This window comes from Protomyctophum bolini, assembly GCF_963924005.1.
Source record: "Protomyctophum bolini genome assembly, chromosome: 1".
Taxonomy (NCBI): domain Eukaryota; kingdom Metazoa; phylum Chordata; class Actinopteri; order Myctophiformes; family Myctophidae; genus Protomyctophum; species Protomyctophum bolini.
The window spans coordinates 33,897,425-33,911,925 of NC_137862.1; the positions used below are offsets into that span (position 1 = coordinate 33,897,425).

At 42.1% G+C, this 14,501-nt stretch overlaps 1 protein-coding gene across 6 annotated transcripts in view; it reads left to right on the top strand.

Annotated features, from left to right (window-relative positions):
- The window catches only part of sox6 (SRY-box transcription factor 6), a 173,709-nt gene that overhangs the window by 90,898 nt on the left and 68,310 nt on the right, over positions 1 to 14,501 (top strand). For all 6 annotated transcript variants that reach the window (XM_080760745.1, XM_080760748.1, XM_080760746.1 and 3 more), the window contains 2 exons: positions 8,976 to 9,148; positions 11,721 to 11,789. In XM_080760745.1, the coding sequence (XP_080616871.1) occupies positions 8,976 to 9,148; positions 11,721 to 11,789 (242 nt within the window). The remainder of the gene's footprint in view (positions 1 to 8,975; positions 9,149 to 11,720; positions 11,790 to 14,501) is intronic.

A 14,501-nucleotide genomic window follows, 5' to 3' on the forward strand; every position in this document is an offset into this window, starting at 1 on the left:
ACTCTGAGAGCTCAGAGTTAAAGTAACACTGAGGATTTCATTTAGCAAAAACTGATATTCAGTGTTAGTAAATTTGTAGTACCTCACACAGCTAGCAATAATATAGTGTCAAAGGGAAAATAAGCTTGCTCTGTGTGATGCTGCTCGGGTATTTGAGCTTCATACTCAACAGACCTGTTTAAGTTTCCCTGTAGAGGGCCAGCAGAGGGGTGGGGGGGCTAAAGCATTTACCCGAACTGAAGGAAAATATGTGGTTACTAAATTGGAACACAAACTGTATTCATTCTCTAGAAATTTGGGAAAAAAAGAAGAAAAAAAAGAAAAAGAAGCTTACCATTGTGCGTTAGCCTCAGAATGGTAGCTTGGAATTCTATAAACACAAAAATCAGGACTCTCGCACTCTCATAATCAATTTGAGAACGCTGTCCTTGTAACGGTGGTGGGGTGCGCACACAGACAGCCCTGTGGCAGGCAGATAAGTGGAAGCTCTTTAGGAGGAGAGCATGGGGCAGGCCGGCCGGCAGCTGAGACTGATTTGATGCTGGTCTTACCTGGTCTGGACGGCTTAACCCCCCCCCTACACACACACACTTATGCACATGTGCACGTGCGTGTGCAGACACAGACAGACAGACAGGCAGACAGACAGACAGGAGACTACTGTGTGAACACAGACAGAGTCCATATTGTTCAGCCATCTGGGCTTACTTCACAACATGATTATTCAATTTAACATTCTACTTTATTCTTAATGGCTTCAATAAAGCACAGACTATGCCACTGGAGATATATACTCCACAATATCTGCAAATGCTAGCGGGCAAGAAAGTATATTTCCAGTGTGAGGGAATTTGTGTCATCTTCTAGAAATGTTTTGTATCATATTAAAACCTAACCTTATCCTCATACTGTACATACTTGCAGTACATTACAGCTACCTCCAAGACTTTGAAATTCTACCCAGTATACAGTATAGTCAACATTAAATTAAATACAAATATGCAAATTCATACTCATAAATTACAGCATGTTTCATGTGGGAATGCAATGCAGTGTAACCAATAATATGATTACAGAATTGTTTTGACATGTTTAATATTGTCGTTTCTTTTGGAATTTGGAAGTTTGAAGGAGTGTTTGAGACATTGTTTGATTAGGAGGAGTGACCCCCTAAGCCCATGTGTACATTTACTCAATAGCATTCATTCATGTATGAATAAAACAGGCATGTACATAAACATGAACATAGAAGCATGCGCATGCACTCACACACACACACACACACACACACACACACACACACACACACACACACACACACACACACACACACACACACACACACACACACACACACACACACACACACACAAACATGCAAACAAACAACACAAATACTGTATCTGTCTAGTTTCTCCAGTGAAAAGTGCCTCAGTTTGCGTTTTCTCCCAAACACTTCAGTCAACTGTTTGCCCTGTGCACTCAGGTGAAATATGAGCCACAGTAAATCATTATTTTTCAGGCCACATTTGCCAGATGAATGTATGAGGGAGTAGGACTGTGTATTTTTCTCCTCTAATGAATTGAGGAATTTTGCTTGTGGCTATGGCTGTAGAAAGGAAGAGAGCAAACACCTTGAGTTTGTGTGTGTGTGTGTGTGTGTGTGTGTGTGTGTGTGTGTGTGTGTGTGTGTGTGTGCGTGTGCGTGTGCGTGTGCGTGTGCGTGTGCGTGTGCGTGTGCGTGCGTGCGTGCGTGCGTGCGTGCGTGCGTGCGTGCGCTTGCATATACAGTATGTGAGTTCCACATTTTCTTACATTTTTTATTATGATGCAGATTATGATGCAAATTAATGAATTTCTGTAATCTAAGATATTTTCTGCATGCATATAAAATTATTGCAAGAGTGCACTGCACAAAGCCTTATTTTCACAATGGACAAAATCGTACCCTTTTTCTCCTACCGAAGAGCCAGAACATTCATCAGCTTTCTTGAGGCAAAGCAAATACTATCTTCACAGCTGTGTTACACTGCCGAAGAGCTGGCTTCTCAGGCTGGCCGGGGTTAGTACATGTCATGGTGGATTTCCCCTTACAGACCCTCCTGGACTGTAGAACCACAGCTCTCCTGTTTTGCCATAGCCCTGCTGCCCTTCTGTCCTGTTTTGTCTACTGTTCTGTAGCCTCATTTCTCCATCTTAAGCTGAATGTGGCGCACGGTGGTGCACACCCGTAGCGCTGTCGCCTCACAGCTAGAAAGTCCTGTGTTTGATTCCCGCTGGGGACGCTGTGGGCGCTGGGAGCGTGTTCCCTCCTCTGCGTCATCAGTGCCCATACCCTGCGTGGGGTTGTGCTCCCTGTGTCCCCTGCCTAGGGTAGGTCTCACAAAAAACATGCAGTAATCCTGGTCTCTATACTGCCGTGTTCCTTCCACGCATTACCGGGGAAACTCCTCCCTGTCAGGTGAAAAGCAATATGAGAACCCATCGTCAAAAAAATAAAGCAAAAACAGCGCCCTCTTTTTCCTAATTTGACGTTGTCAACAGTCTGTCTCGACTAGGTGAAAAGAAGCAGCTTGGACTCTTCAAGCATAGAAGGAAGCATGAGGTTAGTCCGTGGGTTGCAAAATCGTGGGATATAAATTATAGGGACAAAATAATAATTAAAATAATCTTAAATTGAATGTGCTGTCAGGTGGTGTTCTGCTCTGGCCAGGTAAAAGACCTCTGGACAAGACTAACGACACTGCTCAGCTACTTTAATGTGAAAGACTAAAACAAGATATATAACAAAAATCCCTGGATTTCTTTAAAGAACCCCCAGCTAAAAAAAGTCTAAATGTTCTGCAAAGCACAATACAATCGCTTTGATCATCTGAAGCTACAGTATAGTGTGGAGTTTCTTGCACATTCTTTTCATTTAATTCAAATGGCACACACTTTGTTATACGGATCATGAGACATTCCACCCTAGTGTGGAAATGTGTGCTTTGACTTAGTGTGTTATTATGTTATATACACTATACAGTAGTCACACAATAAATTATATTAATATGCTACAGTATAGTACTGTACAGAAACGTTAAGAGCCACACACCCATGTATTTGTCTAGTAGCCTATTCAAGGTTGTATATTTTCTCGAAAGTCATTAAAACCTTTCAGAATGTACCTATATAAGTGTGTCCATGTTGGCTAGAGATCATTGCGCTTTTTTCTTTTGCGATTTTTCCAGGGACTTTGACAAATATATTGGGTATTGAATAGTTGGGTGTTGGATTACCTGTCTTAAGCAAGTTTAAAGTCTCTGCAAGATCTGCAATGATCTGGAGTAATAAGCAGTAATGTCAAGTATACCGCAAGTTGTAGTCAATGGATAAAGATGCCAGACTGGCAGTCTACCTTTAAGTTTGTGATGTTTTTTTATGATTGTTTTACTGTGTTGTAGGCATTCCCTGTGGTGTTATATGATCAAGTCAAGCCTCCATCTTGGTTTTGATGAAGTACCTTGTCCAATGTCATGGCTCCACAGTGAAGTGCTGGATCATTAGCATAATTATGGTGAAGAGTGACGCTTCCTCCATCATCAGATTATTAGCCCACATCAGTGTTTAGCATGATCAGCACACCCATGATAGATGAAGTGTGCTCTTTATTAATGACCTCTCTATATGTCAATCACAATATTCTTTTGAAATAAATGACATATTTGGCAGAAGCATTTAAAGCTACCTACAGTAGTGTCTGTATGGTGGACTATACTAGCGCAGTATAACTGGCACATTTGCTGTGGGTTGGAGATGCTCTCCAGGATCTGATAAGGAGTTCTGGTAGTGTACAAGCATCATTTACATCATATTATGCTACTATATGTTTACACACACGCACGCACGTACACACACGCACACATACACACATGCACACACAATCCTATATAGTGTAGTGGGATATACTGTATTGCTTTTAAGAGTCTCAAGCACATAACTATCCATAAGTGGTTTTATAATCTTGACGGGATCAGATTTCTTTTCGACAGGCGCTCCAGAAAGTTTGAAGTTTCCTATGTTAAAGATTACACTGGAGAGACTTAGGATTGATAGTCAGAGCTGCCACTGGATGACATGTGTTAGTGAGTCCTTGCTCATGCTTGTTAATGGTGTTTTATTGGCAAGATTAACAGCTTTTATATCATGGCAGGGGCAACAAGCCAGGTAAAACAGCTGTTGCTCATATTGTCTGTGTTCTAGTGCACAGAGACACTTTAATGCCATATTACTAGACACACTGTGGCTTGATAGCTCCACTGAATACGTCTGTAGACAGCTTTAGCATAAGTGATCCAATAGAACAACCTGTTTACTTAATCTATTTATGTAATTCATTCATTCATTCATAATAATATATGTTTTATGTTCTCTTGAAATGTATTTTCTTACAGTTAGCCACTTAGTAGACTATGTCATTGGGCCTAAATAATCTTTTATATGATAAATGATTTGCATTGCAATGTGTTTTCAAATTCTATAAATATAAATGTAAATACTTATATCTGAACATTAGAACAATGAATGAATCAATATTAGTGTTTTCCAGATGAAAGCATGGAGGTCATATGATCGCAGAATTCATAGTGTTACTGTATGAATTCTATATATGCTGCATTGAGCTCAGTCGGGGGCATGCACCTTTTATAATGTCGATCTACAGACACATGCATGTAGACACAAACATAGGGAGAGAGAGTCAGAGAGAGATAGAGAGAGAGAAAGAGAAAACACTTCAGTATGCAAGGCATTCTAGCTATGTGCAGTGTGTATCCGGACACAGCCCGGCACAATCGCAGCATTTAGACAAGTCTTAATTTACTTAAGATGGGCTCGGAGCATATGGAAGTATCCACAATAGCTGACTGATGGAGAGACAAAGAAATTCCAGTGTTCCAGTGCTAAAAAAGTCATTGAGATGTGGTCATAGTGGCTCAGCTGTCTGAACCAAAGGAACAGAAGAGAATAGGGTGCCTTGTGATTTCCCCCTTTTCACCCTCACCCTCCCTCGCTTTTTTTTTTCTTTGTGCCTGAATCTTTTATCTGCTTTATTCACTCGGGACTCTTCAAAGTAACAAGCCTCCTTCTTTTCCCCGGTACTGGACTTGGAACCTAAATTAGAGACTGCTTGATTAGAGCAGAGGGGAGGGAGCCAAGTGTGAGGGAGACATGGGTATAGGACAGAACAAATCACACCTTTTATCCACAGACCCCAAGGCTCAAATACCCTCATCCCTCCCCAAGCAACCATGGCTCTGCTTGTTTCCCTCTTATCATTTATTTAGTCACTCGTTTTGGTTGATGTTTTCTGCTCTACTTTGTGACCGTTTAAAAGAGGCGAGAAATGAATCTCAAAAGGTGAATTCTGAATGAACTGCAACTGAACAACGCAGTTCCGCTCGCTGTCTCCCCCTCCTGTGTGTCAGTCTAGCACCTCCACCGTTGACATGGTGGGCCCGGTTGGAACACTAAGATGGTGCCAACCCAGCTTGCCCGCTCGCTCCCCCTGGCCAGACAGGCTCCTGTGTCAGTCTGCTATTGTCCTACTGAGCATGGCTCTTTCAACAGGAGGATGTCACAACACATTAGACCTGGGCAGACTGCTGGAGTTTATGTAGCACCCCTGCATCTCTGGGCTGCCTGTCTGCCGTTGGATGCAGGATGTGAGGAGACACTTTAACGGGCAGACCTCGGCCCCACCGCTGTTAAGAGCCATGCAATATGCAGGAAACAGCCTCTTTGTCAGCAGGCTGGTCAGAAAACAGACCACGGCGCTCCTCTTGTGTGCCGCCCAATAAAAGTTTTATCTGCATTTTAAAGCTGATCCATAATTTAGAGCAGGAAGAAAGAGATTTTTACACTAAACCAGCCAACAAAAACATATGTGCCAGATTTGCTACAGAGGGATGTACAATAGTACTCCAGTCACAGAATACCCTACTTACTGTGTGAAGTTGTGTTTAAGTGTTGTTGTTGTTGATATATTTTTAAGGGGAGGGGGGGTGTGGGGAATCATTAAAAAGGAACAAAGTAAAGAAGGACCAACTTGCCATTTTCTTGTGCAGGGGCACACTGGGCTTCCCACAATGCAGCCCAACATCAAAACAATGGGCCCTCTGTTAGTATTCTCTTAGCGTTCGTGCAGGCCTACACTCCCCGCTCACGGCCCCCGAACTAGCCCACTACATCCAGCTCCTGTAAGCTATATAGACACAAACACACACACACACACGCGAGCGCGCGCGCACACACACACACACACACACACACACACACACACACACACACACACACACACACACACACACACACACACACCTTACATACGTACTGTACGTACATGAGTATTTATTTTTGCCATTACAGTCATTCTTACAGTATTGACATTTACTCCTAAACGAGTAAGAGGCCATTGGACATGTAAGCAGGAAGGCTGAGAGGCCATGATTAAGTCCAGATGTTTACATCCCTGTTGAAGGAGCTCTGTGCCAGCCTGAGGGCCTGGTGGCCCTGCTCTTCACCCCACTATCTGTGTGCTCCTATATCAGCTCTCTCTCTCTCTCTCTCTCTCTGTCTTTCTTTCTCTCTGTCTTTCTTTCTTTCTTTCTTTCTTTCTTTCTTTCTTTCTTTCTTTCTTTCTTTCTTTCTTTCTGTGCTTCCTTCTACTGTTCTTTCTTTCTTTCTTTACCATCCATTCTCACTTCCTCTCTCCCTCTCCCTCTCCCTCCCCGAATCTGTCCTGATATGTGGTGACCTATGGCAGATGTATCTTGCTGGTGACCTGTACGATTGACCTCCTTCATGGACACAGGCAAAGGTTAATAAAATTGGTGTTGAATGTATCAATTTTACAGATAAGCCATTCACAACAAGTGTAGTCGGGTGAATAAGAAGTCAATTCAGCCCCTTGCAAAACCGCACACAGGCCGAATGAATAGCTGCTTTTAGCTCCTGTTTTTTTCTTTTTTCTTGTTTTTTCTTTTTTCATTGGGAGGATAAATGGAGAATTGCTGCTCTCTTCCATTGGAGCAGGCAGAGTGAGGCGAGCTGAGGCTCAGACAAGCCTGCCAGTAAATTGCCCTGAATGGGTTCTGGAGGTTGACAGGCCCTATTAAGACAAACGGCCTTCCTCATCGGAGAGATAAAATAAATCAGGTGTTTAGTCAAATTAAAATAGTTGGAGTGGAGAGGGCCCCTGGGAGCTGCAGGAGAAACTCAAGACAGATGTGGCCAGAGGAGAGAGGAAGACACCCAGGAAAAGAATTCAGCTTCCTGCTGGCCTCAGGCCAAGCTTTACTGTACTGTTATGTGGCTCCATATCCCTTTCTTCATTTCTCTGTTTTGTCTCTGTCTCTCTCTCTTCCTACTCTCCCTCTCTCTCTCTCTCTCTCTCCTAGTCTCCCTCTATTTCTCTCTATCTCTCTCTCAGTCATCACATTTTACTATGCTCTCAGAGCATCTCTCTTTCTGCATTCCCCCCCCCCCCCCTGACCATCTCTGCTCCCAGATCAGCTTGTCACCCATTACCCCCCCCCCCCTCTCTCTCTGACCATCTCTGATCCCAGATCAGCTTGTCACCCAGGAGTGCAGTAGGAGGAGAGTGAGTTACTGTCTAGCCTCTCACTGGCAATTATGTTGGCTGTGTAAGTCAATGGGAGGATCACTTAGCATTGATTAGGAGGTACAGAACAGTGCAGTAGAGCTGCTCTCTCCATCTCTCTCTCTCTCTCTCAAACACACACACACACACACACACACACACACACACACACACACACACACACACACACACACACACACACACACACACACACACACACACACACACACACACACACGCACGCACATAACACACACAAGACTGGAGCGAGATAAATTTGTCTACATACTGTGAGGGAAATTGTCTGTTTAGATTTTAATCCAAATATTTCTATTATTCAATTGCGTAACAATTGTCGATTTTTGATGTGTGGAAGCTGCTCTTTTCACTGAATGACAAAAACTTTGTTGAGAATGCTCTGGCTTTGTTTCAGCATGTTTTAGCAGTAAATAAATACATGTCCATGATGCCTATGTTTACATTTCATTTTTCTGTATTTAAGCATATCAGTATACAACCAGCAGTTTATACAACTCAAGATATGCTGGCCGCAAATCTCTGTACAATTAAAAGCTCCATGGTGCTCTCTAAAACGTTTCATGACGAGTAGCAGAATTTCCTCACAATTATCACAAATGTCCAGTTAAGCCTTTAAACAACCATAACAAATAGATTTTTATGGCAGACGATTTGTCCATTTTTGCTCATAATCACAAATGCATGGAAAGCCTCTGTTTTTCCAATGCATTCCTTGGGGGGGGGGGGGGGGGGGGGGGGGTCTGGTTGCCAGGATTGCAGAGCTGTTATATAAATCTATAACTTTTAGCAAGCCACTAACACTGTGACTCTTTGCACTTTATTTGTGTTCACCCCGATTGACTGACAGCTACCATCTCAGCCTGGCAGCTCCCTGCAGCTCTTTGTGTATCCGCCAGGAACAATTCCTGCCCCTTCTCACCCTCACACTGAAAGCTGTGAGCACCAGCAACAGTAATAGACAACTCCAGGCTGCGACCTTAACACTTCTAATGAAGTCACTGCAGTTGGCTTCTGCCAGCTTTGAGGAAGTCTCTTTTGTGACATTACTCTTTCTGTAGCGTAACATTGCACAAAATCAATCAGTGTTATAATACGGTATTCTTATTTCTATCAAAGGAAACTATCAAACCCTTCCTCCTCTATGCTGTACAAATACCTGTAGCTGCTTTCTATTTGCTGTATATATTCCTCCCCCTATAACCACTGACAACAACTCTCTCTCTCTCTCTCTCTCTCTCTCTCTCTCTCTCTCTCTCTCTCTCTCTCTCTCTCTCTCTCTCTGTGTCTCTCTCACTAGGTACTCCAGAGAGCCTGGCAGAAAAGGAGCACCAGCTCTCCACAATGATCACCCAGCTGATCAGCCTGCGCGAGCAGCTCCTGGCAGCTCACGATGAACAGAAGAAGCTAGCCGCCTCACAGATGGAGAAACAGAGGCAGCAAATGGAGCTAGCCCGCCAGCAACAGGAGCAGGTAGTCCTCACTACTCACTTTCCCACTCCCCCCCCTCTCTCTCTCTCTCTCTCTCTTTCTCCCTCCCTCCTCTCTCTCTCTCTCTCTCTCTCTCTCTCTCTCTCTCTCTTTCTTTCTTTCTTTCTCTCTCTCTCTCTCTCTCTGCTCAAACACTTCTCAATGTCTGTCTTCCTTCCTTCGTCCTTTCTGTTCTTCCCTCACACCTCTTTAATTTTGTTTACTTTATTACCCTCCTCTTTTTAACTCACTACTTTGGAAACATTTGTCACAAATCGTCTCTTAACCCTCTATTGGTTTGTCGTAACGTGCATGGGTGAAATGTGCCAGTAAAGTGTTATTTCTTAGTAGGAATTTAGAATAATATTAGATTTAAGAGATGTTTTATTCCATATTAATTTGAATATTTTATCCCAGTTTTGTCATGCTCTCTCGCCCACATTTATGCTGTGCACTGAGAAAAAAATGTTATTATGACTTGTACTAACAAATGTGAGTGGATGTGTGAATTAAACGATATATTAAACACGGAAGTCCTCTATATCTTATAAATCGACTCCTATTAGAACAAGCCTGGCATTAGATTTGCAGCACAAATCAGGCCAATGAGCCATATTGTACAAATCAGCAAATTAGCAGAGGCCATGAAGTGTGTTAATGTCTGGAAAGGAATAAGGACGCAAACTATCCACACAGGCGACACTTTTATTATCAGCAGCCATCCTAATGGCTATGAGTCAATTATCAGCAGGGAGTTCACTCAGAGTTTTCACAGCACACTCTCAGACCTTCCTGTGTTAAATGAAGAGATAGAGCATATATCTTGGATTGATGCATTTGGTCATAGTACACTAATAATACATTAACAGTGTTGAATTATTTTCCAATAAATGGTATCCATTTATATTTTTATGTTCCAACTACAGATGATTGTGTAGGTGCTCTCCACTGTATTGGCTCTGTAGATATTTAAGATATAAAGGAGCATTGATAAATTAACCGATGTTTGTTCATATTTGAACGGTGGGGTATTCCAAATCTACTCAGAAATGGAGTATAAAATTGGTAGAGAGAGAGGGAGACGGGATGGAGAGATGAAGAGAAAGAGTGTGTGATAGAGAGAGAGTAGAGCCTGCATAGAGCTAGAATGTCATCAAGCCATCAGGATACAACACAGTAATTAACTGTTGACACTCGTGAGGAAGCCAGCACAAATTAATCCTGACACATTTGCAGACGACCGATATCTTACAGTGAACACTTTGTAATTATATTTGAAAATGAAAATTAAATGACACTTAAATCTAGGTTGTCATGCTCAATGAAGCGAGCATGTAGTTAGATGAACTGCTAGGACGGGGGCTAGATTGTTGGACGGCTGCTTGTCACCGAGTGGGGTGGGGTTTGTGTGTGTGTGTGTGTGTGTGTGTGTGTGTGTTGGGGGGGGGGGGGGGGGGGGTCAAACAGACTCCCTGCACCAGACAGCCTCACATTTAGAAAAATATATGTGTTTGTCATTTAATTGAAGAAGCACTGTTTCCCAGTGGGTCGGGAGTCGGGACCCATCTTTGGGTCGTGGACCAATTTGTATCAGTTTGTTTTACCTTCTGTGAACCCCCCACCCCCAAAATAAAGAAATACATATTTTCAACATCACAACTTTTCATCAATTAAAAATCAAAAGTATTTCATAAATAAAAAAAATCACACCCGTGTGAAGTCGTGCTTTTATCATCGTACATCATCATGACGTAACATGTCAATTTGTTCGTCCACATATGACGTACATTCTCCATTCATTATCAATGGGTTTTGTGTAGGACAGAAATACAGATTTGCTGGGAATTTAATGTTTGTGTAAGATGAAAATCTACACTAATAGCTGAATATAGGAGAGGGGCTGACGCCCCTAAAAAAAGTCGAAAAAAAGAAAGAAAAATCTAATAATTTCCATAAATACATAATAGAAAAGTTTAAGAAGTAGTGAAAATAGCAGATCTACAATCTCTCGTTGTGAGCTCTAGATAGATCTGCTTTTTTCATTAATTTGAGTGCCGTGCAAATGTCTAATTTCTCTTTTTTGTTTTGAGCTAATAGCTTTGCAAACCATACACTGCTGTATAGGTATTATACAAGTTCGATATAGGGAAATACAAAAAATAAATATACAAATTCTATTCTTTGTTAATGTCCCGCTTTTGTGTACAGTACATTTCCAGAAGCTATCCCAGTGACTTAGACGCTTGACTGAGGCATGTTAATTCATGTTTGGTACTGTAGTGTACACGTAGGTACAGTACATAATTGACCACATTCACACAGTGGCCATTTTGCTTTTACATCATTCTCGGATTCCGCCGAGTATGATGTTTTGTGAATATGCTCAATTACTTTAAAAAAAAAATCCTAATATAATTCACCACTGTCATCATTAGCTGTGTTGTGGACTGTGCCATCTACTTGAGTTAGAACGATTAAAAAAAAAAATTCACTGTGTGGGAATGCTTACACCGTTCTGTGCAGTGTGAATACTGTAGGTTAAAACTTGTTGTGTTTGTCTCTGATTCTCCGGCAGATCGCAAGACAACAGCAACAGCTTCTGCAACAGCAGCACAAAATCAACCTTCTCCAGCAACAGATTCAGGTCGGTGAATTGTTTTTACTGTTGTCCTTCTGAAATTCAACAACTCACACTCTGTCACCGCTCACCAGGGTCGCCAGAACGCAGTGAAAACAAGTGATAATGACAGTTGACTCACAGGGCCCCAGGCTACATGGGGGCCCACAGTATTTATGTCATCATCAGTGCTGTCAGTATCTTATTGATGGGGCCCAGAATTCACTGACACTCATGGTGGCATTGTGCACATGCTTCTTCTTCTTCTTCTTCTTCTTTTATTTTTTATTTAATTTAATGATTTTACCTTTTTTGTCACTCTCTCTTCCACTCATCATTTACATCAAATGTTAATTGGCTGCTGGTAATTGGGAGGGCTTTAAAATATGGAGGAGAATAATTAGCACATCTTAATGAACAAAGATGAAAAAAGGGGAAAGTAACAACAGCTAATGAGTCCTGTTGATGGAGGGTAGCCTGGAGGTGGGGGACATGAATGAGTCCTGTTGATGGAGGGTAGCCTGGAGGTGGGGGACATGAAAGAGGCTGGTAAATGCCTCTGAAACCAGCCTGTCCCGCTGCATGACACACACGTGGCACGCTCTCCTACGGAACTGGGGCCGGCCAAAACTCAGTTCCATTATTGCAGGTTCATTCGGTTACTTTTGTACACTGTGTTAAAGTAACACTAGACTTTACTCAGTATACACAGTATGTGTGCGTATAGTAATTTGTTTTCTAGTCAGACAATTATTTTCCTTATTACGTTTTTGTGGCCAGTCCATTTTTTTTATTGATTCTCACTTCAGCTTCTGAAGCTTGGTTCTCTAATGTGGATTAAACATGAGGGATATTCTCTTTAAAAAAGGTGCTTTTGTATGTGGAATTGAAGGGATCACATAAGACACACAAATACCCAGCATTACATAAAACATGCTCTTAGTATTCTGTTCTGTATATTGTATGTGTTTGTTTGTGAGGATGTGTGCGTGCAAGTGTATGAATGTATTTGCATACGCTTGCACGTGTGTGTGTGTGTGTGTGTGTGTGTGTGTGTGTGTGTGTGTGTGTGCGCGCGTGTATGTTTGTGTTGTGTGGTACAGTACAAAGTGGTGAGGTGAAGGACCACCCAGGCAGTATGTTGGACATTGCAAGGTTGCAGTGCGGGTGCCAGGGCTGGTCATCACTTGTGGTCAAGGCAGTGGGCCTCACTGTCTTAGGGGAGCCAAGGTTATCCCACAGTGTGTTCCTGATGTCAAACACATCCTTCTTTTCTTTCTCTCCCACGCGTTACTTGTCCTACTTACATCCAACTCCCCCATCTCCTCCTTTCAATTCACCACAATACAACTCCTAGAATCAACTCAACTCTGTGGGTGGTGGGGAGGAGTAAGGAGTTAAAAATGTTGTACAGGTTCAAAAAGTTGGAATAATGTGTAGTGTTCAAAGTAACATAGCTGACAACTCTCCTGGAACACTGCTATTGACCGCCTTGAGATCCCCCAAACATTGTCCATGCCATTATTACTGTCACATGGATAGTCAGTGTCCACTAAAAATGTTATTGGTGTGATTTGATGAACAACAGAAACACTGACATCCAATCAAAATTCATCCAAATATACAGAGTCACGTTCAGCATGTACCGTTCAACATATTAATCACGTTCATGTTTACAGAATGTTATTGGTCTTTCATTCTTGAGACACTTTTTTATCTGTTATCTTTACACTATAGCCCACCGGAAGCTTGTGCTGTACTGTGATGTGCAGAGCTGAGGCAAACCCCTTGGATTTAGCCAGCATTAAGCATAACACTAGGATTTACTGCTGGAACATAAAAAAAGAGAAATGCTCCTTTCAAGGGTTCTCGCTAAAAGAAGGACCTCGCTGTCAACATGCTGTAGAGAGGACGCTGAGCTGGACCTTTCTCTTTAACAGTGGCCAGTCTGTCACAGAAATTACTCCACATCACACTTCACTAAAGAGCATGACACTCTCTAGAATATATTCTGAGATGAAGTACCTTATGTACCATCCATAGTATCATCCATATCTTGTGGAGGGCTCTTTACTTGTGCTCATTGAGTGCGCACAACTCGTAATGCAGCTCTCTTTTACCCTCATTTCAAAGTTGAAACCAAATGATACCTGGAAATGCCCCTTGATGTGTAGTTTTGAGAGGGAGGGGACTCAGTGTGTAGAGTTCATATGGGAATGTACTTCTAAATTATGCACAGATCCATGTCAAACACTTGAACAGAGATAGATAAGTAACAATCTGCTGAAATCTCCCTTGACCAGACCACTACCCGTTACTCTGACATCACTCAGCACTGCAGACAGGATTCTATTAGGAGGACAAATACCACAGATTACTCCGATGACTGTTACACTGTAAAATCCTGAATGTTATTTTAAACTCTGAGTTACAAATTGATAAATTAACACTGAGGATTTTACAGTGAACCCTTCATTTTGATCATGCTCTACATTGTTTATTCCAAGTCCTTCAAGGCTTATTTGAGGGGGAAAAAATCTCTCTTCCTGACCTAGTTCCTTCAAACAGCCAATGAGGTGTTAGCATATCGCTCAAAGTTTGAAGAGGCAAAGTGATGGGAAGAGAAGCAGGGGCAAGTCAATAAAGTATCTTTTTCTTGGCACTCACTGTTTTTATTACTGTCGTCTGTAAAGAAGAAGAAAAAAAACAGGCCCTTTAATATATAACAGCTTTGACTTA